The sequence below is a fragment of the Notamacropus eugenii genome, chromosome 2 (assembly GCF_028372415.1).
Source record: "Notamacropus eugenii isolate mMacEug1 chromosome 2, mMacEug1.pri_v2, whole genome shotgun sequence".
Classification (NCBI taxonomy): Eukaryota; Metazoa; Chordata; class Mammalia; order Diprotodontia; family Macropodidae; genus Notamacropus; species Notamacropus eugenii.
This window is the reverse complement of record NC_092873.1, coordinates 317,168,509-317,195,616: the sequence shown is the minus strand read 5'-3', so window position 1 is coordinate 317,195,616 and position 27,108 is coordinate 317,168,509. Positions and strand designations below refer to the sequence as shown.

Here is a 27,108-nt window from a genome sequence, read left to right as displayed (position 1 = left end):
GAAACTAAATAATACCAATGATGTCATTCTCACAACAAGTAAAATAAGAAGTAAGGAAGTTGAAAATAAATGGAACAATGTCTCATAAGATCTTTTTGGAGAAGCAACTAAAGGAATTAGTGTCTGGGTTTCTAGCCATTGAAAGAATTGAGGCTGGGGGATTGCTTGACCTAGTCTCAAAAAACAAAGAAAAAGAACTGGTGGAGCCATTGAGTCTAAAGCATCATTTTATGATACAATTTGTCATCTAGCATTGAGGTTGTCGTGCGAAAGAAACACAAAAACATCACCATGAAGATAACTCTAGCTCATGTTCCATTACCTGTGGCAGGGAATGAGGAAGTAAAGAAATTCTGTGAATGATATGATAAAGCTCTCCAAATTAAATTATATGAACATGTTCATTAGTAAGTAATTATTTCAATGCAAAGGTTGGCATTGGGAAGGATGATTATAAACTTATTGAGAAATATCTCAGGTCCAAGAAACAACAGATGCCCAAAGTCTCATGCTCATGCTTATGCATACATTCTTAGAGAAAAACATAGGACTTGAAGTCATGAGGAACACAGTGTTAAAGATAGGATTCGACTCCCAATTCTTGGCATTAGCTGGGTGACTTCCATTTAGCCTTGTAAAATGGGAGTAATAATACCTGTAATACTTGCCACACAGCATTGCGAGTATCAAATGAATTAGTATGTAGAAAGTGTTTTGCAGATCTTGAAGTACTCTATAAATGTCAGGTGTTACTTAAGAAGTAGACCCAAAGGTGTCAAGCACCAACATCACAAAAACAAAGTATATCTAGAAATAGATACACATTTCTTCTGAGGGAGGGGATCAAACCAGAGATCATACTGGTACAGGGAAATCTTTCTGGTGAGTAAACTGTCTACCAATGCAGATCTATATCTATACTAGCCCAGTCAAATTAAAGAGCTTTCCTTTAGAGTCTTAAAGGGTCTCCTGGGACACTGAGAGGTTAAATGATTTGCTCAGGGTCACACAAGAAGTACAGACAATTCTATATTTAAGTAAGCAAATTTGACTTTATCTAAAGAATTCTAAAAGAAATCCACATTCCAAAAAAACCCACTTTATTTTAACTTTGCAGCACAGTACTGTGTGCTCTCCATTCCTTTCCTTCAGCATCTTGGCTTCCCCCCATCCCTCCACCCCCTAAAACCCTAAAAAACTTCCTTCAAGTGAAAGCTGAAGAACTCTGAATGGAGAGACTACCATTGTAGCTGCTGGATTGGGGGCAGCTTGGCACTTCCAGTACCCAGAGACAAGACCTTTCCCCTGCCTCATCTTGGTTTCTATCCTTCCCCCTATTGTATTTCCTCCCAGTTCTGACAAGACCCTCATATATTCCTCTTTCTGGTCTTCCTTCTCTGCCTAGGTCTCCTACATATCCTTGAATCCTGTACCCCTTCTCTCCATAGGCACAAAGCTCCCTTCCTGCTTCCCCCCTTCCCAATGTCCTTGGGCAAATTTGCATTAAGTAAAAAGTGCTTTATGAAAAGATCTATGGAATGACTTATATAAAGCAAAACTCTCTTTGCATGTCAGAACTGGGACTCGAACACTTATCTTTGAGACTACCTTACTATCCATTATACCATATTGACCAGCACTTGGATGTAACTCTAAGAATAGAACAATACCTCCTTTTAGACTTCAGCAAATTTGTAGCATTCATGGGAAAATTACAAAGATGAGATATAAGGGCCCATCTCACTCAGGCTGTATTTTCACCTTTTCAGATGTGAGGAAAACATTCTGCACTTTATAAAAGATTTAAAACTTTGAGTAGGCTCATTTTCACCTTGTGAGGTTTTGAGGAGCTCATTTATGAAAAGGCTAGCAAAATATGAGCTGCCAACACCTGCACCTAAGCCACTTGTTTGCTAAGACTTATTGGAAAATTGGAAATTAAAACCAAGCCAAACCTGGGAAATTGACTGGAGAACCCTGAATACTAGAGCTATTGGGTTATTGTGCGTGAAATGGCCACTGCCAAAGTTGCTCAAATTGGGATATTCTTGGTGTGGACCTTCCATATTACAGTGCTTGTTACCTTTCAACACAGTATATATGTTGATGCCTAGTCACTATCTGGCTAGCTCCCTTCCCTTTGAAATGTCTATTCCTATTCACCACGTTAACTCTCCATTTACCCCAAACCAGCCTCTTAAAATGACACATTGTATTATTACATGACATTACATTAATACATGACATGTATTAATACACATGTATTAAATGCAACAATTTACTTAGCAATAGGACAAAAGAAATACTAATAATAGGTATTCATAAGCTAAATACAGAAATAAAAAATAAGCTACAATCTAAACAGACCTGGGTTATATCCTCCCACCAATGCTGTCAGCATCTGGGAGAGAGTGGGCACATACAAAAATCTAGCACAGAAGCATATGAATGAAAGAAAGCTATGTGCATGGGGTAACATAACTCTGTACTACAGGCCTAGATGTTATGGGTTAATTCATGAACACATGAATAAATGAAAGTACTGTTCCTCTTCTATTCTTTACTGCTCTCAATTTAGGCAAATCTCCTTTCTTCTCAAATGGAAAAAGCATGAACAATTCCTTCAATTCAGAAAGGTATTGGAAAATTGCTTAGTTGAATAGCAATTCTTTAAGCCATATAACTATGAAGTTCATCAAGTTGACTCTAGTCCAGACAGATGAGCTTAGAACTCTTTTCACTCACAAGGATTCTTTATTGTCCAATTAGATCTCAATATTTCTTTTTTACACAGCAATGCAGTTGTGAAATCTGCCTTTCTCTTTTCTACTTTTCCCTCTTAGACCAGAGGCATTTGGCAGAGACTTTACCTCACACTAGAGGTCATGCTGAAGGCAAATAGCTATAACTTAACCACTCTTCCAATGAACTCCAGACTCTTCGGTCAAACAGGAATTCCTTAGCTGATGTCTTCCTTCAACTGGCTGCTCTAATTCTCATCACAGAGCTATGACAAAGCTGATTTTCTATTTTCTGCTGACTTATTATTATTCTGCTGACTTATCCTCTGCCCGTTATTTTGACCACTCCAAACACACTCGACCATTTTACCTTTCCTTTCTTTATCGTTTTTTTGGACAGTTTTTTTTCAAATAGATTCCAATGGCTTAAATCTAAGCATCCTGGTACTGAGCAACTCATTTTTCACTTGTAAGGTTAAAAACGGACCAAATCCACAAATACTTATTTAATCATCCTACAGTTTTCAACCACTTGTAATTTTTCATTTTGTGATGTTTTTCATCAACAATTATATGCAAATTAACTCAAGGACCACAAGGCCCTGTCTCTTTTTCACTATTTCTTTCTATTTTACTCTTTTCACAAATTTCACAATTTTTTCATATTTACATTTTGTCTGTTTTCATAAATAATTTTTTCCTTTCCCCTTTAAACTATTACACTTTTCACGTACAAAAGAGATATCGCCCTACATCCTTTACAAGGTGATCAAAACCTCTATGTTGACACTGTACTTCATTTTACACTATAAACTGCTCATGTCCCAACTGAAAATTATGTTGTTGTTGTTGTTTTTTAAAACAGAATTTTAGAAACTAAACTACAGTTCTTTCCCCACTTACTTGAGGCGCAAAACTATTCACTTAGGAAAGAGGCAATACCTTATGCCATTTTACAGTTTCTTTATTCAAAAAAATGTTCTTTTACCTCTCAGTCCCAAACTACTCCATGTGAAAGACTCAAACCATAAAGAGCAGAGCCTTGCACCTGGCATGTCCCACCTGTAGAAATAAAGATTTTGTAAGTGTACTAAATGATGGCCAAACATGCTAAAGTTAGGGTACCCAATCATATGAGAGTTGAAAAAAAAGAAAGGCTAGGATGATCTTGTGCACTGCCCATCTTTAACCTTGGTGGTGGCCAGTCTCAGTGTTTAGATCCTTAGAGAGCACATCTAGAAAGGTTTCTGCCAGACCCAGGCTAAGGGTTTCTGTTCCTTCTGAAAAAAGTACAGGTGCAGGATGAATCCCTACTGCTTATTTCCTCTTAGGTTATCCTTATAAGAAATCCAAAACAATGTGAATGGTTGTACACACACATACACATACTTGTTAACTCATTTCATTCATGTCTAACTCTTCATGACCCTATTTGGGGTATTCTTGGCAAAGGTACTAGAGTAGTTTGCCATTTTCTCTACCAGTTCACTTTACAGGTGAGGGAAGTAAGGCAAACAGGGTTAAGTGACTTGTAAGTAAGTGTCTGAGGACAGATTTGAACTCAGAAGATGAGTCTTCCTGACTCCAGGCTCAGTGCTCTATCCACTGCACCCTTTAGCTGTCCCTGTATATGTATATGTATATGTACATGTATATGTACATGTACATGTATACATACACATACACACATATATACATATGTGTGTATGTGTGCATATGTATAAATGTGTGTACAGAGAGAGAAATAACAACACTTAGCATTTATATAGCACCTTAATATAAAAATATTATCTCATTTTATCCTCACAACAACCCTGGGAGATTGATTTTCTTGTCATTCCCATTTTACTGGAGAAGATAGAGGTTAAAGGTTACACAGTTGATAAATGTCTGAGGTCAAATTTAAACTCATGTCTTTTTGACTGATGATCAAACAATTTATCTACTGCCCCTCTAGGAGACAGATAGAAACAAAGAGACAGAGACAAAGAGAAATAGAGGCACAGAAAAAATGGGGAGAGAGCCTCAACACCACTTTCTTGGATGCCTCCTAAATGGTCTCTCAGCTTCAACAGACTCAGGAGTGGGAAGTTGTTTTGCCTTTCTTAAGAGAAGGCCTAAGAGGAAATGAGCTTATTATATTAAAGCAGTTATATCTCAGTTTAAGCATCTGTCTTAGAGCATGAGCTTGGAGTATCTTATCTATATTTCTGTGTGGCACTGTCTCTGGGCTGATCCCCCAGTTGGTATTCACACTGGTAGTTTGGATTCCCAGACAGTGGCTACTAACTTGGGTTCTATAAGCAATTCTGTAGATCTACACTAATAACATTATGGATCATTCCTGTCCCTCCACCCTTCACCCACTTACGAGTTCCTATTAACAGTGATTCCAGTAGACATAACTGGGACAAAGTAATGGCATTTGCTAAGATTGTATAATGGAGTTAGACACCATTAACATCTGCTGTAGATAATAATCTCACATTTAAAGTATAACGTTTAAGTTACTGGTGATAGGGTCTGGAATATATTAGTGGTAGAGAGTTTCAGGAAAATGATAGTTGTCTTCCTCAAATTTTCAGTTTCTTTAAATGGAGTCTTTCCTTGAAACAAAATGCAAAAGAAATGACCTCTCAGGGACTCTTCTAATATTTTAATTCAATAGCATTTAGAACAGGATTATGTGCTTTAGTTAGAAGCAGTGTGGTACAGTGGATAGAGAGATGCTTTTAGAGACAAGAAGACCTGGTTTAATTTCTTACCTCTGGCATATACTGGCTATGTGACCCTAGGGAGGTCAAGCTAACTTCTCACCAGGCAACTCTCTTTTAAAAAAAAAGTAGTTTTTTTAATAGTATATTCCCAATTATATGTAAAGACCATTTTAAACATTCGTATTTTAAAACTTTTGAATTAAAATTGTTCTCACTCACTCACTCATTTTCCCCCTCCCTGAGGTAATAAGCAATTTGATATAGGTTATGTAAGTGCAATCTTGTGAAATATATTTGTATATTAGTCATGTTGTGAAAGAAGAAACAGACCAACTCCCTCCAAAAAAAAAAAGAAGTGAAAAATAGTATGCTTCTATCTGCATTCAGAGTCCATCATTTTTTTCCTCTGAATATAGATAGCATTTTTCATCATGAAGCTGGGCTACTCTCTTAAATTGCAAAATAGCTGTCAATTTGCATTGATAGAGGATGTTCCTTACCTGGAACTTATTATACAGATGACATCACAGGTCTGGGAAAGAGGAGAGGAGGAGAGAGAGGGGAAGAGGGAAAGGAAGAGGGAGAGGAATAAAGGAAGGAAGGAAGGAAGGAAAGAAGGAAGGAAGGAAGGAAGGAAAAAGCCAAAGAAAACAGTATTTAAATGCTTATCACCTGATCAGCTGAGGTCTAAATCTGCCTTGGGTTTTCGATTTGACAGGTATTTCTTAAAAATCTATTATGTCCCAGACACAGTGTGAGACACTGGGGATAAAAGTATGAAAAGATACAGGCTCCATCCTTAAAAGAATTACAGACTAATTGAGAAGATACTACACATGTAATTGTGAAACATGGGAAAATTACAGTAAACACCATGGACAGATCCCCAGAGGAAATATCAAAAGAAATGGTAAAGAGAGAATTCTTCAAACCAGGAGGATCAGGGAGTCTTCATCAGAGAGAGGACTCCTGAAAAGGAGTAGATCTAGAAGAAAGAGAAATACTTTAAGGGAGAGATGTGTAGGTGACCTCCACAGTGTCCTGATTTAGAAGTCTGAGAGGAAGTGATTGAGCAGAATTGCTCCCAGGGATCTGTATACATTACTTACTCAATCATATCGGTTCCTTTTGTAGATCAATTTCTTCATCTTCCTGAAAATTCTCAGGTTGCTCATATCTAAACTAAAAGCTCATCAAATGTGCTTCAGTGATTATACATACAGGTAAGTGAACAAAGGGGACTGCTGGAATAAGTAAGCATCTATATTCCTAAATTGACAGGCATAGTATATTGAGTTTAAACCAACATAGAATCCAGTGTCATCTAGTACAGGATACTTTGGGGAAGGAATAATAATAATTAATATTTATATATCACTTTAAACTGCAAAACCCTCTACATATATTGTCTCATTTCATCCTTACAATAACCCAATTAGATAAGTTTTAAGGGCATTATCCTTATGAGAGTTATCAAAGTGGATAGAATACTTGGCTTGGAGTCAGGAAGAGCTGAATTCAAATCTAACCTCAGATAGCTGTGTGACCCAGGGCAAATCACTAAACTTCTATCTGCCTCAGTTTTCTCAACTGTAAATGAGAATGATAATAGTAACACCTACTTTACAGGGTTGTAAGGATCAAATGAGAGAGAAACAATATACATGGCTGCAATAATGTAAATTCAAAGAACACCAAAATGAAGGCAAATGCTATATAATTGTGCAGACCAATTGACCCTGGAAAAGAGTTAAGGAATCCGCTCCCTCCTTTTCTTGAAGAGATAGAAAATTATAGGTGTGGAATGTTGCCACACTGTCAGAAGAAGAAGCTATACCAGTTGCTTAACACTTCTCTTTGATACAAGGAAAGACCTGCTAAGTTGGGATGGAGTGTGACTGATGCAAGTATATCTGGAAATGACCGAAATATAAAAGCAAAAAAACAATTAATAAAACTTCTAAAAGCCAAGTAACAGAGGTGAAGTCAAGACAGTGGAGAAAAGGCAGTGACTCACTTGAGCTCTCCCAGAACCCCTTTGAACACCTTTAAACAATGCCATGAAACAATTACTGAAGCAGAAGCCCCCACAAAAGGAAAGGGTGAAATAATTTTCCAGCTAGAGACAACTTAGAAGGTTAGCAGGAAAAGTCTGTTGCACCTGGGTGAGAGTGGAGCACAGGCTGCATCAATGTAGACCAGGCCTCCGTAAGCCAGGAGCAGACCTTGGGAGCCACTGAATCAGCAAGAGCAGCAGCAATGTCTGCTTTCAGAACTCTCAGCCCACAGATAGTAAGCGGGGTTGTACAACTGATCAGAAGCAGGGTGTCTTTACTGGCACTGAGGCAGGACTCTGTTGCTTTCTCATATTGAGATCTGTGTCACAGTCTTGGGTGGCAATCCCAGGGTGACGAGGATCACTAGCACACCAGAGCTTAAAGCCACAGTGAGTTCTAGGACAGAAAAGAGTGCTTGTGGTCACAGACCAGAGCATAGGCCAGGAGAATAGTAAACATACTTCTTGAATCATACCACCTTGGAAAAACTGAACTGAAGAATTGAAAACTTAGAGGTCCCTAGAAGTATTTCTGAAAACAGTTGCACAAAAACCCTGAAGTTTGGAACAATGCATCCTCTGCCCTGGAAGTCCCACTTAAACAGAGAGTTAAAGGTCAAGAAATAGAGTGGAAAAATGAACAAATGACAGAAAAAAAATTCTGACCAAAGAAAGTTACTATGTGACAAGGAGGATCAAAACTCACACCCATAAGAAGATAATAGTCAAATCTCCAACATCCAAAGCATCTGAGAAAAATACAAATTTGTCTCAGTTCATGGAAGAGCTCAAAAAGAATTTTGAAAATCAAGTAAGAGAGGAAGAGGAAAAATTGGGAAGAGAAGTGAGAATAGTGCAAGAAAATCATGAAAAAAGTCAACAGCTTGGTAAGGGAGACACACACAAACACAAATACTGAAGAACATAGCACCTTAAAAAACACTATGCCAAATGGTAGAACAGTTTCAAAAAGTCAATGAGGAGAAGAATGCCTTGAAAAGTAGAACTGACCAAATGAAAAAGGAGCCACAAAAAGTCACTAAAGAAAAAATAATCCTTAAAAAGTAGAATTGGGAAGGGTGGAGCCAAGATAGCAGAGTAATAGCATGGATTTTCTAGCACTCTCCTCCCAAACCCAGCCAAACCTGTAGAAAATGACTCTAAACAAAATCTGGAGCTGGAGAACCCATAGAATTACAGAGTAAAGCAAATCTCCATCCCAGGGCAACCTGGAAGGTTGCCAGGAGGTGTCTATCTCACCACACTGGAAGCAGAGTACACTCCAGTGGGGCCATGCTAGCACAGACAGGACCTGAGTAGTGTTCAGGGGACTGAATCTTGGGCACTTTTGGCAGTTTCCAGACTTCACGACTCCAAGACACTGAGGATAAATTGTAAGGTCAGTGGAAAAAACCTGAGGGACCTGTGTTGAGATAGTAGAGTGGTCAGGTCCCAGCACCAGGGTAGTGGGGGGGGGGGGGGCGTGGAAGAGTTTGAGGAGAACCTGGCAGCAGCCATAACAGAGACAGAGGCTGTGGCTGATTCCGGAGTTTTAGGCTCACAGATTGGGGGGAGGTGGGGATTGAACTGCTGGCAATAGACCCCCCATCCCCACTGGAAGCAAAGAACTACCTTGCCAAAGAACTCAAAAGTCAAGTAAATAACTGGGAAAATGAGCAAAATCCAGAAAAAGAATCAGACTCCAGAATCTTATTTTGGTGATAAGGAAGACCAAAATATACAAATAGGAGACAACAAAGTCTCCTACATCCAAAGCCTCCAAGAAAAATGTTAATTGCTCTTAGGCCATGAAAGAGCCCAAAAAGGATTTTGAAAATCAGGTAAGAGAAGTGGAGCAAAAATTGGGAAGAGAAAATGAAAGTAATACAAGAAAATCATGAAAAATGAGTCAAATGCTTGCTAAAGGAGACCCAAAAAATGCTGAAGAAGATAATATTTTAAAAAATAGACTAACTGAAATGGCAAAGAAATCCAAAAAGCCAATGAGGTGAAGAATGTCCTAAAAACCAGAACTGGTCAGATAGAAAAGGAGGTGCAAAAGCTCACTGAAGAGAATAATTCCTTAAAGATTAGAATGGAGTAGATGGAAGCTAATGACTTTATGAAAGATCAAAAAAAAATTTTAAAAAAGACAAAGGAATGAAAAAATAGCAGACAGTGTGAAATATCTCATTGGAAAAACAACTAACCTGGAAAATAGTAAAGGAGAGACAATTTAAAAAATATTGGACTACCTGAAGACCATGATCAAGAAAAGAACCTAGACACCATCTTTCAAGAAATTGTGAAGGAAAACTGCCCTGATATTTTAGAACCAGAGGGTAAAATAGATATTGAAAGAATCCACCATTCACTTGCTGAAAGAGATCCCAAAAGGAAAACTCCTAGGAATATTGTAGCCAAATTCCAGAGTTCCCAGGTCAAGGAGAAAATATTGCAAGCAGCCAGAAAGAAATAATTTGAGTATTGTGGAAATACAATCAGGATAACACAAGATCTGGCAGTTTCTACATTAAGGGATCAAAGGGCTTGGAATATGATATTTCAGAAGTCAAAGGAGCTAGGGTTAAAACCAAGAATCACCTACCCAGAAAAACTGAGTATTTTTTCCTTCAGGGGAAAAAAATGGTCCTTCAATGACACAGGGGACTTTCAAGCATTCTTGATGAAAAGACCAGAGCTGAATAGAAAATTTGACTTTCAAACACAAGAATCAAGAGAAGCGTGAAAAGGTAAACAAGAAAGAGAAATCATAAGGGACTTACCAAAGCTGAACTGTGTACATTCCTGCATGGAAAGATCATATTTGTAACTCTTGAGATTTTTCTCAGTACTACGGTAGTTGGAGGGATTATATACATATAGACAGAGGGCACAGGATAAATTGATGAGAGAGGAATGTATCAGGAGAATGAGAAAGGGAGAAATAGAATGGCAAGAATTATCTCACATGAAAGAGGAAAGAAAAAGCTTTTTCAGTGGAGGGGAGGAGGGGTGAGGTGAGAGGGAAAGAATGAACCTCATTGCATTTGACTTAAGGAAGGAATAATATGCACATTCAATTTGGTATGAAAAATCTATCTTACACTACAGAAAAGTATGTGGGAAGGGGATAAGTGGGGGGTATGGAAGATGATACAAGGGAGGGCAAATAGGAGGAGGGAGTAATTAGAAATAAACACTTTTGAGGAGGGATAGGATCGAAAGAGAGAATAGAATAAATGGGGGTAGGATGGAGGGAAATTTAGTCTTTTACAACATGACTGTTATGGAAGTGTTTTGCATAACTATACATATATAACCTATATTGAATTGTTTTGCCTTCTCGGTGGGGAGGGGTTGGAAGGGAGGAAGGGAGAAAAGTTGGAACTCAAAGATTTAAAAATGAATGATAAAATTGTTTTTACCTGAAACTGGGGAATAAGATATACAGGTAATGGGGTAATAGAAATCTACCTTGCCCTACAAGAAAATAGAGGGGATGGGGATAAGAGAAGGAAGAGGTATGATAGAAGGGAGGGCAAACTGGGGAAGGGGTAATCAGAATATATGCTTTCTTGGAGTGGGAAGAGGGGAGAGATGGGGAGAAAATTTTTAACTCAAAATCTTGTGGAAGTGAATGTTGAAAACTAAAAATAAATAATTTTTTTATGATGGAAAAAAAGGAGAATTGGCCAAATGGAAAAGGAGGTACAAAAACTCACTGAAGAAAATAATTCCTTAAAAATTATAATTAAGCAAGTAGAGTCTAATGACTTTGTGAGAAATCAAGAAACAGTAAAATGAAACCAAAAGAATGAAAAAGTAGAAGACAACATGAAAAATCCCATTGGGAAAATAGCCGACCTGGAAAGTATATTGAGAAGAAAAATTTAAAAATTATTAAACTACATGAAAGCCATGATAAAAAAAAAAGCACCTGGAGATCATTTTTCAAGCTATCAAGGAAAGCTGCCTTGATATTCTAGAACCAAAGAGTAAAATAGAAATTGAAAGAATTCACCAATCACTTCCTGAAAGAAATCCCAAAATGTAAACTCCCAGGAATAGTATGAACAAATTCCAGAGCTCCTAGGTCAAGGAGGGAATATTGCAAGCAGCCAGAAAGAAACAATTCAAGCATTGTGGAGTCACAGTCAGGATAACACAAGATTTAACAGCTTCTACATTAAAGGATCAGACGGCTTGGATGATATTCTGGAGGGCAAAGGAATTAGGCTTACAACTAAGAATTACCTATCCAGCAAACCTGAGTATAATCTTTCAGGGGAAAAAATGGACATTCAATAGAGGACTTTCAAGCATTCTTGATGAAAAGACCAGAACTGAATAGAAAAGTTGACTTTCAAATACAAGACTCGAAAGAAGCATGAAAAGGTTTCTCCCAAAGAGGATCTGGAATCACGTGTCCTCTCTTGAAGCAGGAATCCAAAAGAAGACTGTCTCAATTCTCCCAGGCTCTCACATCCACTCTGCCATTGATGTAAGCATGAAGGGTCTTGTCTACTAGTAAAGAGGCTTAGGCAAATGATCCAGGCTTGAATCCAGAGTTCATATTGAAACTTTTCTAAGACAAAACAGCACTCTGCCTAGCTTCCTTCTATCATTTGGCACCTTTTCTAAATATTTTCTAAATATTTTCTAAATATCTATATGTGCCATAGAGAGTAAAGTTCTTTGTCTCCAAAGAGAACAGAGTAAACAGTAGGAAAAAAATACTTTATTTAAGCTAAGATCTTGTAATGTGCACCAACTGTTCTTTAGAGTGAGAAGAGATAAGAAACTGATTCAGACTGTGAAGTATTTAAAAATTCAGCACAACTGAAAGTCTTTAAGTAAATGTTAGATAATCTCATTAGATACATTGTAGAGGGCATGGATTCTTTATTGTTGATCTCTTCTGGCTTTAGACCTATGTTCATAAGATGACATCTGGGATCCCTTCAACTGTGAGATTTTATGATTCTGTACTTTTCTAAAATAAGCTATTCCTAGATATTCAGTAGGAGAACTAGTCCTGAGCCATTCCAATTATATGCATACACTTTATGGAAGGTAGGAAGATGCCAAGTTATGAAGTGCTTTAAATAGCAAATGGAAACTTTCCAATTGATCCTAGAGATAATAGAGAACCTTTGGATGTTTATTGAGTAGGGGGTGATATTGTCATATCTAAGCTTTACATAAATCACATTGGCAGCCAGATAGAGAATGTATTGAATTGGGAGAGACTTGATGAAGAGAGACTAATTAGAAAATCATTTCAATAATTCAAGAAAGACATTAAGAGGCCTAAATTAGTATGGTAGCTTTGTGAGTAGGGAGAAGAGGACTTATATGGGGGATGCTATGATTACGTCCTTCTATATTACCTGAGGCCAGGAAATATCTTTTTCCAAATTGTTCCCAAATGCATAGATGTGGATTGGGAGGAGCTATGGTTTTGTCAGATAATTCTGCTTATATGTGCTACCAAGGAGCAGTAGATACTAAATTAAAGGGAGTTTGAAAAGAAATGTCCCTCCAGTCTTTCAAAAGATGTTTCATATCTGTCACAGATATCATATTTTGAAATGTTTAATTATAAATTGAATTTTGAGATGTTTCACAGTTATAATTTGTGAAAAATATTTCTCACCATATGAACTTCTAAAATGTTTTCTTAGAGGAAATATTCACAACTTTCTTTTTCATTTCAAGTTACCTTTTGAATACTAAATTCACTTTACTTTGTGAAAGTTAAAAGAAAATCATATATCTTCATTGCAAAGCTTCCAAACACTCCTATGATTCCAGAAGCACCATTTGCTAAAAACAAAAACAAAACAAAACAAAAAAACGTGATATGAAATGGTTGGAAGATCAAATCTTACAATGTAAATTCAATGTATGTCTAATAAATGGTTCACCTATATTTTACCATATAAAGGGATAAAAAGCCAAGTAATAGATGAGGACTGCTTGGGGAAGTTCCTGAGCTGGGTAGCATGCTGACAATTAAGACTCAGGGCACAGTGCTGCTTTGAAGCTCTTGTAACCCCCTCCTACTTCTTCTTCCCACTAGGGGTAGTGGACAAAATTGGAGAAAGAAATATAGCTAAGAGAGGGTATAGTATAGCAGCAACTGGTTTGGACAGTTAGAATATGGAAATCGATCAGTATGCCTCCAATTTACTGGTCTGCCATTTCTGAATATTACTATACTTAGCAGTTACTCTGTTTACAATTTTTAGGTTGGCAAGATCAACACTGGTCCTTATTCCTTTGCTGGGTGTCCACGAGATAGTCTTCTCCTTTGTCACTGATGATCAAGTTACAGGTTCTTCAAAACACATAAGACTCTTCATTCAGTTAACAATGAGTTCCTTTCATGTAAGTAGGTTTATGAATTGAAACAGCTGAACTTTGAGAAAATAAAAGTGATCTTTATTTAAACAGAGGTATCTAGTTGGTATGGTAGGTAGAATGCTAGGCCTGCAGTCAAGAAGACCTGAGTTTAAATCCAACCTCAGTGACCCTGGACAGGTCACTTAACTTCTGTCTACCCCAGTTTCCTCACCTGTAAAATGAGGATAATAACAGCACCTACTTCCCAGGGTTGTCATGAGGATAAAATGAGCACCTAGCACAGTAAATACTATATAAATGCTTATTCCCAACCCCACCCCTTTTCTCCCCATCAAACTTAATCTGGAAAATCCAAAATTTCTTTGAATGAAAAGAACTATCTCCAATATCATAATCTGACAACTCTCCAAGCTATTTGCTGCTACCAAACTCTCTCTCTCTCTCTCTCTCTCTCTCTCTCTGTCTGTCTCTGTCTCTGTCTCTGTCTCTGTCTTTCTCTCCCTCTCCCTCTCCCTCTCCCTCTCCCTCTCCCTCTCCCTCTCCCTCTCCCTCCCTCCCTCCCTCCCTCCCTCCCTCCCTCTCTCTCTCTCTCTCTCTCTCTCTCTCTCTCTCTCTCTCTCTCTCTCTCTCTCTCTCTCTCTCTCTCTGTTGTACCCCCTTTCTAAGGTATTAGTTTCATCCTTCAATCCATTTCAGTTCACATTGGGTACAGACATATACATGTCCTAATGTCTTTGAAGTGAAAATACACCCCAGTCATATTCACAGAATGTCAGTCCTAGAAGGGTAATTAGAGGTCAGCTAATTCTTTTTTGTTGTTATTTTATAGATTGAGCAAAGTAAGACCTAGGGAGGGGCAGTGACTTCCCTAAGTTACAAAGCTAATTACTGACAAAGATAGCCCAAGTTTCCTGATCCCCCAGGATCCCCCACTCATTCTACTGTGCAACAATACCTCACTACATCTAGTGCTCTTGCCAGGCTTTCTTCTCTCAAAGAAATTTAGTGTAGCCTTGCTGATGTAAATCCTCGTCTCTCAATCTATTTTGTTATATGTCTATCTTGATAAAGGGTCCCGACATTCTCTGATTTGCGGGAGAAGTTCTGATCTCTTTGTGTGTATGCTGGAGAAGTTTCTGGGTGTCCATGTACAGTAGGATACTTCACCATTGAATGGAATATTTCAAACTTCTCTGCTACGCAGGGAACAGGGTCCCAAGTTATTTCTATAGATTACCTGTAGGAAGCACTGGAAGATAAGTCTGGAGAGATAGGGTTGTCCCAGATTAAGGCTTCATCAATTTGTTCATCATTCTTCTCTTCAGTTTTTAACCATTAAATCTCTTGATTCTGGCAATGATTAGATTTTAGATTATATCCATCCATTCCTACTTACCATTTGACATCAGAAACTCCACTGTCCATGAGTAAGCCTATTCAGTCCATTGTTATTTCTCTGTTCTGTAGAATCATATTAGAGTTTTTAATTATTTGTATGAGTTTGTGTGAGTCCTCATCATATTCTCCTTTTATAAAGTGCTTAGTTTTTACATGATATACACTGTATCAAATGAACATTACTCAAAACTCTGGGCTATTTATGACTTAAAACAGGAGACAGAACATGGGATAGGGATATCTGGGACTGACATCTGTAGTTTTTAGGTAAGGCAGAGTAAAAGCAATAGCTAGAAATAGGAAGTTAGATGGGATGGAGACAAGGCCTCAATTCAAGGATACTGTCAAGGTAAAACCCAAGAAGTACGAAACTAAGTAACTAGCTTCAATCAGTACAACTAGCTCTAGGTTCTAGACACCAGACTATGACCAGAGCCAGGAGACACTAAACTACCTAACCTGGTATCCAACAGGGTCAAAAATGGCCTAGCAGACAAGTTGAGAGAGATTAGTCATACGAATCAGTACATTGAACATTCAGGGATAGTGTTCCCTGAACAGCTATGTAAGGCCTGAAGCTCTGCTGGAGTTCAAGTAGTACTGACCTTTTGCTGAATTGAAAATTACTTTCAGCAAAAATAAATAATTCAATATTGATTGATTTTCATTATGAAAACACATGAAATATATTTAAATCATTTGAGTGATTTCTAAGGCTAATTCAAATTTTCTGTTAGCTTTCCATCAATCCCCATTAAAGGTACAGTTTGTGTTCATTCAAATAAAAACACGAAAACTGATGGTGTTCTTGCTTTAGGGATTTGCGGCCTCTTGGCTGCTGAGGACATGTCTAGTCATCTGAACCTGAGCTCTTTGTCAGTCAGAAGCATTTCCTAATATTAATGTTATACTTTCTTCTTTTCTTATACATACTCACAATTCATTCAAACCATTTGATTTGTCTTGTGTATTGTGTATTATCTCGTTCTCTTCACTCCTTGTTGTTGTGTTTGTCTCTCCTTCTGGGAGAGAACCAGTGACATCAGAAGGGTGATGTCTTGACTTGAGAATGAATTGGACTTAAAGGCAAAAGCGATCATTTATTCCTTTTTGTATTCAATTCAACAGACATTTTTTGAGTCCTTACTTCATGCAATATGGTAAGGGGAGTACAAGGGAGAATAAAATATATTATTTACCCTTGAAGAATTTATAATCTAATAAGACTTTTTCTTATTCATCTTTTTTTTGTACATAGCAGGTACACTACAAATGTCTGTCAAATTAAATTTGTTCATTTGAATTTTACATACCACAAATACGTCCATAGACACATACAGTGATGGGCTAACACACTCTGCTCCTTTCCTGGGTTATAACTTTTAATGGGAGAACAAATGTGGGGCTTGTAACCTATAAAGTTCACACACAAATTGTTAGGGCAGAAAAAAATCTTATAGGTATATAAAGACTAGCCTTTGGATCCCTGACTGACTTTGAACTCATCTCGGTTCCCCTCAGCCCTGCACAACAGATGCAGTTGTTGTTTAATCATTTAGCTGTGTAGGACTCTGTGACCCAGGATGGGGTTTTCTTGGCTGTACTGATTTGCCATTTCCTTCTCCAGTGGATTAGGCAAATAGAAGTTAAGTGACTTATGCAGGGTCATAAAGCACATGAGTGTCTGAGGTCAGATTTGAACTTAGATCTTCCTGATTCTAGACCCAGTTCTCTATCCACTAAACTACCTCGCTGTACAATAGATGCTAAAGGGCATATAAAATTTCCCTTTACTATTTTGGTGACTGTTCTATTTTTTTCCCTGTTTTTCACTATCTTTCCTAAAATGTGGAGCTCAGAACTGAAAAGAATACTCTCATTGTGGTCTGGCTAGTGTGGAATCTGGTGGGAATATCATTGCTCTTACTCTAGACACTGACACTGCAACCTGAGATGGCTCCATTTTTCTTCTTGGGCTGCTATATTGCACCATTAATTCCTACTGTGATACTGATGTACAAAAGCCCCTCTATATCTTTTTCTTTTGTGAAGTTATGTTTCCTGTTTGCTATCAGATGACAAGTAGGGAAGATTCTCTGATCAGCTGACCTCAGTTTCCCTATCACTTCTTTTCCTGATACTTTTATGGTTCTACATGATGCCTGGAACCAGACACCTGCTGTCTCACAGTACATAGAAGGTCCACGCCATCTAGTATTCTTTTAAATATGTTCTCTCATCTCTTTACTCTTACTCAGTGACTTGCTAAGTAACCTGGACTTTGGAAACTCTCCCTCCATATTCTGAACCTAGAAGTCTGGCCCCTGGAATTCTAAATAGCAGCTTTCCATCATGTTTTCCCTTACCTCAGGCCCCGCAGCACTTGTACAATCCTGGGTGACAAACTTAGCTTTTCTAGTCCTCAGTTTCCTCTCCAGGAAAATGAAAGGATGATCTAAATCATCTCTAACATTACTTTTATCTCCAAAATCCTTTGAGTCAGTGTATTGGGGCAATGGATTAATATAGATATTTCCTAACTTTATAGTGTTTCTTCATGCCCTTAAAGTAGTAAACAATGAACTCTGCATATGGTTACTGGTATTTAGAGAAAGCCTAGAGAAAGCAGCCGAGTGCTTCAGGACGCAAGGGTTAAGGCAAATCAGTTCCACTGCCAGGTGAATTAATATGTGTGGGCTTGTAACGGACAGATCCAAGGTCACTGTATCTTCCCCTGAACTCCATGCTTCCCCCTCCTGTTGACAAAGTTTCCTGACCGCAACATACTCTTAGGTCAGTATTCTTGGACACGACAGAAACTACGTCATTAAAGTTGATAGGAATGTCTAAATGTACAAATAAAGCTAAAATTATTAATGTTTGTGCCCAAAGTACAGAATGTGCCCCTAGCCCTGGCTGCTCCTTAAACACACCTATTCAATGAATGGATGTTAGCTTACCCTAAGTGAGTACCTGCATAGACCTTGGCTTAAAGGAACCAAGTGCATCCTGGGTCATCTCCAGTCATTCTGATGAATATCTGGTCATTGGATTCAGATGGCTTTGGAGGAGAAGTGAGGCTGGTGACCTTACACAGCCTTTCCTCACTCAAAACAAAGTCAAGTGCAAGTCATGTCATCATTTCTCTGATGGCATGGTCTTCTTCAGCAACATAGGACAAACACAAGTTCAGTTGAGAAGTAAAAATCAGGTGTTAGAATGGGGAGAATAGAACACAGTCATCTGAACAGCATCTTATTTTAACTAAAAACTAAATTGAGTTGTTTCTGTGTGTTAAAGGATTGCATGTCTTGTCAGCACCTTCTAAATTTCAGCACTTGGAGGAAAAGCCACACTCTCCTTGTTTTAGTTATGGTTCTGGGACCAGCTAATACAAGTTGGGCTATTTCAGATGCATGGACCAATATTTTTCAAAGTGTGCTCCATGGACCCCTAAATCTGAGACCTTTTTAGGAGTTCCTAAAGTCAAAACTATTTTCATTGTAATACCAAGGTGCTATTTGTCTATTAAAATACTCTTCCCTTTTCCATAGCTGTGTGAAACTGGATTTTCTTCACATGCATTAGCTAAAACAACATACTGCAACAGATTAAATGCAGAAACAGCCATCTTCTATTGAGCCAAACTTTAAAGAGATTTGCAAAAAAATCCAATTTTTTGTTTTGGAAAATATAGATATTTTCATAAAATATATTTATGCTACCATGAATAGGTTTGTTAGTACTATTTAAATGAGTTAATAAATATTTTAAACATTCATCCATTTTAATTTTCAACGTGGCAAATAAAGAAAGCACTTAAAAGCTCTTTGGAATCCTCAACAATTTTTCAGAGTGTAAAGAGATCTTGAATCTAAAAAGTTAGAGAATCACTAGAATATATAGAGTCTGGTTTTGCCCAGCTTAGGAGTGAGTCTTACTGAGATCTCTCAGTTCTAGATGCCCCTGTGTGGTCTACCAAGTCCACCATATTCCCATTCCAAGGCTCATCATCCTGGTTGATGATGAACCAGGAGCCTTTCTTTTCTCTTTGTCAGCTCCTTGGACTTCAATTTCCTCATTTGTCATTTGAGGAGATCTTAGGAACACAGCTCTAGAGCTGGAAGACATCCTAGAAAACACCTGGTGGAACCCTCTGATTTTGGAAATGGGAACACTGAGAAATTAAGTGGTGGCAGAGGAAGGAGTCATATCTAGGTCTTCTAGGTGTCCTTTCTATCATGCCACTAGGATGATTTTTTCTTTCTTTTTTTTTTCTTTTACTCTGAACTTAAGAAATAAAACATTTCCATAACATGATAGAATAGAAAAAAAGATGATTTACATGAAATTGCAGATCTATTATGTACAACTTACTATTCCTTTGAAATACATAATAGTTATCATGTAACTTTCCCTTTTTTTCTTTTCTCTTCCCCCTTTCCCCTATGCCCTAGAGATGGCTACCATTAGCCATCAGACACAAATATGTGTGTATATGTGTGTGTATATGTGTATATGTATGTTCTCTCTATATATGTACACTATATATTTATGTAATCTCTATATTCTCTAGCTCTGCTTTTAACCTTTGGTCCCTAAATTCCACTGAACTAAAATTATGTCTTAGAGGAAGAGACAACTTTTCTGTGCCTCTCCCTGGCTTAGGAAGTCTGAGTCCCTACCCAGCCTCTGCTGCCAAAGCAGATTAAGATCTAACTTGGCTCTCCCTCTTTTTTCCCCCACAGGGACTTCTTGTGGCCTTCCTCTACTGTTTTGCTAATGAAGAGGTAAGAATTTCTCCCAGCCTCCTAATCTACAAGGTACCATATTCCTTATTATTCACATTATTCCCGTATATGTAAGAGAAAGCCACAACTAGAGTTTTATCCACAGGTTAAGCTTTTCTTTAGTGGGGAAAGAGGACACTGGACATATCATGTGATGAACAAATGGTTGGAGTGGTAGACATTTTAGATGAGGGGAAAGCACTGGACTGGGATTTAGCATGCCTGGATGTCTATTGCTGACATGCTTTATGCTTTTGATCAAATTCACTCCATACCTGCCAGCACTTCAGTTTTCTTGAGTGTAGAAAGGATGTTGTTAGGAAAGACATCATTAGAAAGAATAAAATATCATGGGTGCTACTAGAAGAAAGGCGCTATTGAAAGATAAATTTCCTGTTCACTCCTGTTTCTTCCCCTTACAATCCACATTGGGGGAAACTGTGAAGAAAGTAACCATATATCCTCCCATTGTGTTTGAGGGCCAAAGAACCCCACATATTTCTGTGCTGCCCTTGCAAAAGTCACTGAAATTATGATACTCATGGAAAGGGACTACAACTGGGACTTGGATCAGAGTTACCAGAAAGAAAGAACTGGACTAAGCGAGAATTACAATTTCTTTTACAGTTATTACAATCTCTATCCCCAACCATGCTACTCTAAAGAATTATTTTTACTTATATTATTTAGAGTTAATGTTTGATAAATTACCGTTGTATTATTAGTAGGATCATAGATTTAGAACTGAAAAGCAATCATCCAGTATAACCCCCTTTATTTTACCAATGAAGATAATGAGCCTCAAAGAAGTTCAACGATTAGCCCAAGTCAGGTCACAGGGGAGGAGTCAAACCCTGGTCCAGTGACTCTTTCTTCAGAGCTCTTTCCACCATGCACATGGCTTTCTATATGTCTGAGTAATAACGTTGAGGACGAAGGTTGCAGGAATAAGAATAAACTTTCCTTTCTTTTCCTATTGGTCCTGGTTCATATGGAAATGGAAAAACTTATACCAATTCACTTTTTGATGGGGTTTTAACTGTCTTTGGGGAAAATGCATCCCTGTAAGTTAATGATAAAGAGTGTCATTTGGAAATAAGAGAAGACAAATTGGATGAAGAAATAACATTCTGCTATAAACTTGGAATATGAAAAAGAGACTTTTTTTAAAAGAGCAGATTCAAAAGCCCAATTCTCCCCATGTACCTATAGGATTCTACCATGCTCCTGGTAGATCCCTAAGCAAAGGTTAACAAACTTAGTTTCATGTCTTCAGAAAGTCACATTATTTCTTATTCACCTAATTAGTTTGCTTTCTGCTGGAATGGCATTCTTGTCATAGATTTCATGTTCACATTTCATAATTTGAATAGTGTAAAAATGCAAACAGAATTAAAGTGCTTGTGTCTTTACACTATTCAAATATTGGAATCTAGTAATAGATTAATAACATGCCCATGACTATCATATTCTTCCTATCTTATATTTCCAAAAAGGCTACATGCCCCTCAATTCTGGGCTTTTGGAGCTTACCTCCTGACCCTAAATAAATAATTTTCCTATGTTGAATTTCAATTTCCTCATTTGTAAAATGAGGGATAATGAATTAAATTATTTCTCTAATATTTTTGAGCTCTAAATCCTATGATTCTCTGATTCTATGGAGCCTATATTATGGCATCATGGCCCTCAATAAGACTGGTGTCAAACACCCAAATCAATCATTCAGTGAGCATTTATTAAGTACATATTATGTGCTAGGCACTGTGCCAAACACTGGAGTACATGAGATTGAGCTCTCTTGTTATTTCTATAAGCCTAGGTATATCTCAGATAGTCAGAGGTGTTTTGACAGGCCTCCCTTAAAACTAGCTATCCAATTTTTCCCTTTCTTCTTCCCTTTCCAACCGAGGAAACTCAAACAGGCAAGGACAGCATTTCTCAAAAAGCTAAAAACAAAGAACAAACCAATATAATAATGCAAAAACTCATCATCAAATTTCTCCAAAGGCATCCCCCTTTCTTCCAACCTTCCACCAAGTTCAGGTATTCTCTACAGAGGCAAATTCTGTTTTTCTTCATGCTTGATTCTAGCTGACAGACTGATGGTATGCCCTTTTCTTAGAAATGTTTTTTCAGGAGCAGCCAGGTGGTACAGTGAATAGAGCAGTGTTCCTGGAGTCAGGAGCATCTAAATTCAAACTCTCCCTCAGACATTTACCAGCTGTGTGACCCTGGTCAATCACTTAACTCCAATTGTCTCCCCATCCCTGGCCCCAATTATGTTTTTCAAATCTACTTTGCCAACCTCTGCCTCCTCTGGGAAGCCTTCTCTGATCCCCAAGCCAGAAAGGACCTTTCTGTTCTCTGAGCTGCCTTAGCACCTTTCTAAACATATTTTACCTGATACTATAATTATTTATTTTCAAGTCTTGTTGGCCTTGTAGTTGTAAGAGAGTCTTTGAATCTCTAGCTGGGTAGCGTGCCTTGCATATAACACATGCTTAATGAGTATTTTTTAATTGAAGTTTCCTTGATTATCTTTATAGATGCATTTCCCCAAATTGTAAGGAAGCTTTATATTCGAATTAATTATTCTTGATAAGTAGGTGCTAGAGAATCAGTATGGGATAGGATTCTGGGAGACTGGGGTTCAGGCCCTGCCTCTTCTGACACGTATTAGATGTATGGTTCTTTGCAAACCATTTAGCTTTTCACTGCTCGAGGGAGATTTCTAAGACTACAGGTTCAGGTAGAGTTGCTAATCTGCACCAGTTGGAAGAAGTTCCATACTAGGAATTTCCTGAACCCATGGAATCATAACTCCAGACCAAACTAAATGCTAAGGTTACTGTCTAAACTAGAAGAACCACTTCTGGGCTCACAGGGGCTGGAGTACTATTTTCACCTGTGGTTTGGACCAGATTCAGGCCTCAAATAAAATAGGACCAGGTTCCCTGTTCATATATTTTTGTTAAACTCAACTCTAGCACCCCATAGATGCTTTTGTAGCTTTGGTTATGACTCACATCCAAGGTTTTCCCAAAAGAGGAGAGCAAAAAAGTGCTCTTTTAATATGGATAAGGTATTTTATTCCTACACATAAAAGAACATAAAAAGAGAAAGACTCATAAATCAAATGTTAAAGACTAACAATTATACGTTTGACAAAAACAAACATAAAATAGGATTCAGTTATGTAACTTATTGAACTTAACTCTTAATGTCTTCTGGGAGACTGATACTCAAACCCAATGAGAACATAAAGCAGTTAGTAGGACTGCTAATTAGGTCTTTTCTATTTTACCTGCACTGTCCAAACAATTCCATGTATACATATACATGCACATACATATATACATACACACAGATGGATAGATAGATGATAAATAGATAGATAGATAGATAGATAGATAGATAGATAGATAGATAGATAGATAGATAGATAGATAGAGATGGATAGATAACCAGTCTGGTAGCCATGATCTTCAAGAGCTCTAGAACAGTTGCTGTGGAGGTCTTCTATGAGGCCATTCAGCTGTGATTCACTGTGACCTTCAGATATCACAAAGTCACTTCTAAGCCTAGATATGTCCATTTCAGGATTTTCATTCATCTACAGTCAGGAAATGTCAAATACAAAGATGGGAAAGATAGAGACCAGGTACAAGCTCAAGTAATTGAGTCATCTTTTCCTACTAGCTACCACATAGCTGAGGTTACCATAATTGCTGGGGTTGCACCAACTTGCTGGAAATTTCAGTTACATGATGTCATCTGGAGTGCTGAAGCAAGAGAGCCCAAGCTAGAAGGTGTCTCTTTTAAATGACCCAACACCTTTCCTTCCTGTTTTTGTCATGGAGTATAGGGACTTCAGGGGTTGGTGATATCATACTTTAGTTTGGTATGCAAATTTTTTATTATGCTAGGCCACCACATGCCCATGAATCTCATAGCTCTCATGGGGTTGACAGGAGAATAAGGAAGGACAATTCTGAGCCTGCTCCATGTGGTGGCACCTATAGGCAAATTTAACCTACCTATACTTTACACTTGGCATCCAAGGAACATTATTTATTAGGGAGTGAGGGATAGATACTAATGCCTATAGCAGATAGATAAATACTTGTGTGGAAGATACTCAAAGAGGACTTGAAGTACCCCCTTCCAACATACAAATCTTTATTGTATCAAAAATGTTAGAGTTGGAAAGATCCAATACTCCATCCTTCTATAGAGAAGAAATTGAATCTCAGTTTGGGAAAATGACTTGCCCACAGTCACAGAAGTCTTATTAAACTTTTACTGAAATTGGGGCCAAGTTAATTTAGAGCAAAATGGAACCCAAATAGTATGAACCTACAGATAGAACTAGGAAAGAATTTAGAGCCTTCCTTTGTTCAAACATCTCATTTTTTCAGAAGAAGAAACAGAAACCCAGAATTAGCATCAGAGTAGAGCCTAGAAAATAAGTTTTAAACTTCCAGTACTACACTTTCAGCTAGGTTGCTGAAATTTGGATTTTTGAGGTATGGCCAAGGATCACCTTGTGGCACCAGTCCTTCCAGAGCCCTGGACATCTCAAGACGTGGGACAAATATTGGATATTTCTGACTCTTTGAATCCCTTGCTTTCCTCAAAGCTAAGCTCAAGGGATCAACTCCTACAAAAGACATTTCCTTATCCCTTTGTTGCAAATGCCACCCTTCGGTACTTTGTATTTATTTATATGTGTACATGTTGTTTCCCCTCAAAAGAATGACAGTTCCTTGATGTCAGGGACTGTTACATTTTAGTTTCTATATCCCCTGCATCTAGTACATTTTAAGCACATAATAACTGATGATCTAGATGGATGGATCCATGCATTAGTGACTTTCCAGGGTTGTTGTAAAGGGGGATTCTTGTTTAGAAACAGGATCTACTTGATGGCTTCAGAGATCCCTTTTGATGCTAAGATTTTTGTAATCCTCCTTATTTTTCAGAATCAAGTCTGGTAATAGTGCTTCCCCTGATCATTTTCTCCACATTTTTGAAGGATGAAGTTATTATTGAGGCAAGACTTTAGTAGCTGCTCCTCTTTTTAGGAGAGAGAGAGAGAGAGAGAGAGAGAGAGAGAGAGAGAGAGAGAGAGAGAGAGAGAGAGAGAGAGAGAGAGAGAGATCCAGCAGATTTCTGTATAAGTCCTCCATTAATATTACATCATGCATCCATGCCAATCTTGTATTCCCCTTGCCCATTAGCTCATTATTTATTTTTCTTTTTGTTTGTATTATACTCCCATCAGTCAACCAATTATCGAGCTTACTATGTGCCAAATACTGTCCTAAGTGCTAGTGATACAAAGAAAAAACAAAAAAGCCAATGCCTGCCCTCAAGGAACTTATGTTCTAATGGGGTAGATGGAATGTATATCAATAGATATATACAGGATACATGTAGTATAGATATAAATTGATCTTAGAAGGGAAAGCACTAGCTGCTAATATATGGATTGGAAAAGGTCTGCTAAAGGTGAAATTTGAGCTAAATCTTGAAGGAAACTAGTGGATCCCAAGGCTCTGTCCTAGTCCCTTTTACTTTTTCTGTCTGTATTATCTCCCTTGGTGATCTCAACAGGATTCTGAGAAACAGCATGAGGAAGGAGAACTCCCCAGGCATGTGGAACACAATCAATGCAAAGACACAGTCAGAAGGTAGAACATTGTGAGCAAGTGGGTAAGGTCAATATGACTGGACTAGAGTATGTAAAGGGGAAGGACATGAAAGATCAAAAAGATAAGAAAGGTCCAGGTTGTAAACAACTTAAAATTCCAAACAAAATAGTTTATACTTTATGTTAGAGGTATATCTGATGGCTTAAGGAAGCTGTGGCTTTGTAGAACAGTGAGATGATGGTCAGACCTACGCTGTAGGAAAATCACTTTAGCAGTTGTGTGGAGTATGGATCAACATGAGGAGATTTTTGAGACAGAGACAACTGGGAGGTTATTGCAATAAACTAGGTGAAAGGTGATGGGGGCTTAGGTTTGTGTTTGTATGAGACGTGGAAATAGAAACAACGAGATTTGGCAACTGACTGAAAATGTGGGGAAAGTAGAGGTAAGAAATTGAGGATAACATTGATGTTATGAAACTAGGCAAATGGAAGGATATTAATGCCCTCAGGTGGTTCTGGTAAGGTTTTGTGTGTGTTTGTCTGTGTGTAGTTCTATTTTGTACATGTTTAGTTTGAGATGCATATAGAACATCCAATTTGAAATGGCCAATAGGTGGATGATAACGTGATCCTGAAGCTTAGGAAATCTATAGATCTAGGTTGTTATTGTTTAGTTGTTTTTCAATCATGTCTGACTCTTCATGACCCCGTTTGGGGTTTTCTTGGCAAGGATGCTGGAGTAGTTTTCCATTTCCTTCTCCAGTTCATTTTACAGATAAGAAAACTAAGGCAAAAAAGGTTAAGTGACTTGCTCAGGGTCACACAGCTAGTAGTCATCTGAGTTGAGATTTGAACTCAGGAAAATGAGCCTTTCTGACTCCAAGCCCAACACTATATCCACTGTACCACCCAGCTGTCCCACTCTATTTTCCCAGAAATGATAAGTGAATTCATGGAGAGAATGAGACACCAAGTGAGAGAATATTGAGAGAAGAGAAGAGAGAGACTGGAATGGAGCTTTAGGTTTATGCCAATACTTAATGGGCATGACAGCACAGAAGACTGAGAGGGAGCAATATTATGTCTCTATCTACCTCCACTGATCTTTATTTAAAAGCTTTCTGACATGTTTCATCCCTTTAGTTTCTGAATTTACACACACACATACACACACAAACACACACATATACACATATATGTATAATGCTTCCCCACCCACTTTTTACAACGCTATTCTTTTTGAATAGGGGTACTTCCAAAGTCATATTCCAGTCATGTGAACCAATCTACCAAGTCTCAGTTAACAGTTATTAAATCAAATTTGTCTATTTGTGTTAGCTACCCTAATTTACTGTGGTTGTTACTCAGACTTTGGTGT

The 27,108-nt window shown here is 37.9% G+C and overlaps 1 protein-coding gene across 1 annotated transcript in view; it reads left to right on the top strand.

Moving 5' to 3' along the window:
- Positions 1-27,108, top strand: part of GLP2R (glucagon like peptide 2 receptor) — a 66,626-nt gene that overhangs the window by 29,420 nt on the left and 10,098 nt on the right. The window contains exons 10-12 of the mRNA XM_072638125.1: positions 6,593-6,681; positions 13,769-13,907; positions 20,030-20,071. Coding sequence (XP_072494226.1) covers positions 6,593-6,681; positions 13,769-13,907; positions 20,030-20,071 — 270 coding nt within the window. The remainder of the gene's footprint in view (positions 1-6,592; positions 6,682-13,768; positions 13,908-20,029; positions 20,072-27,108) is intronic.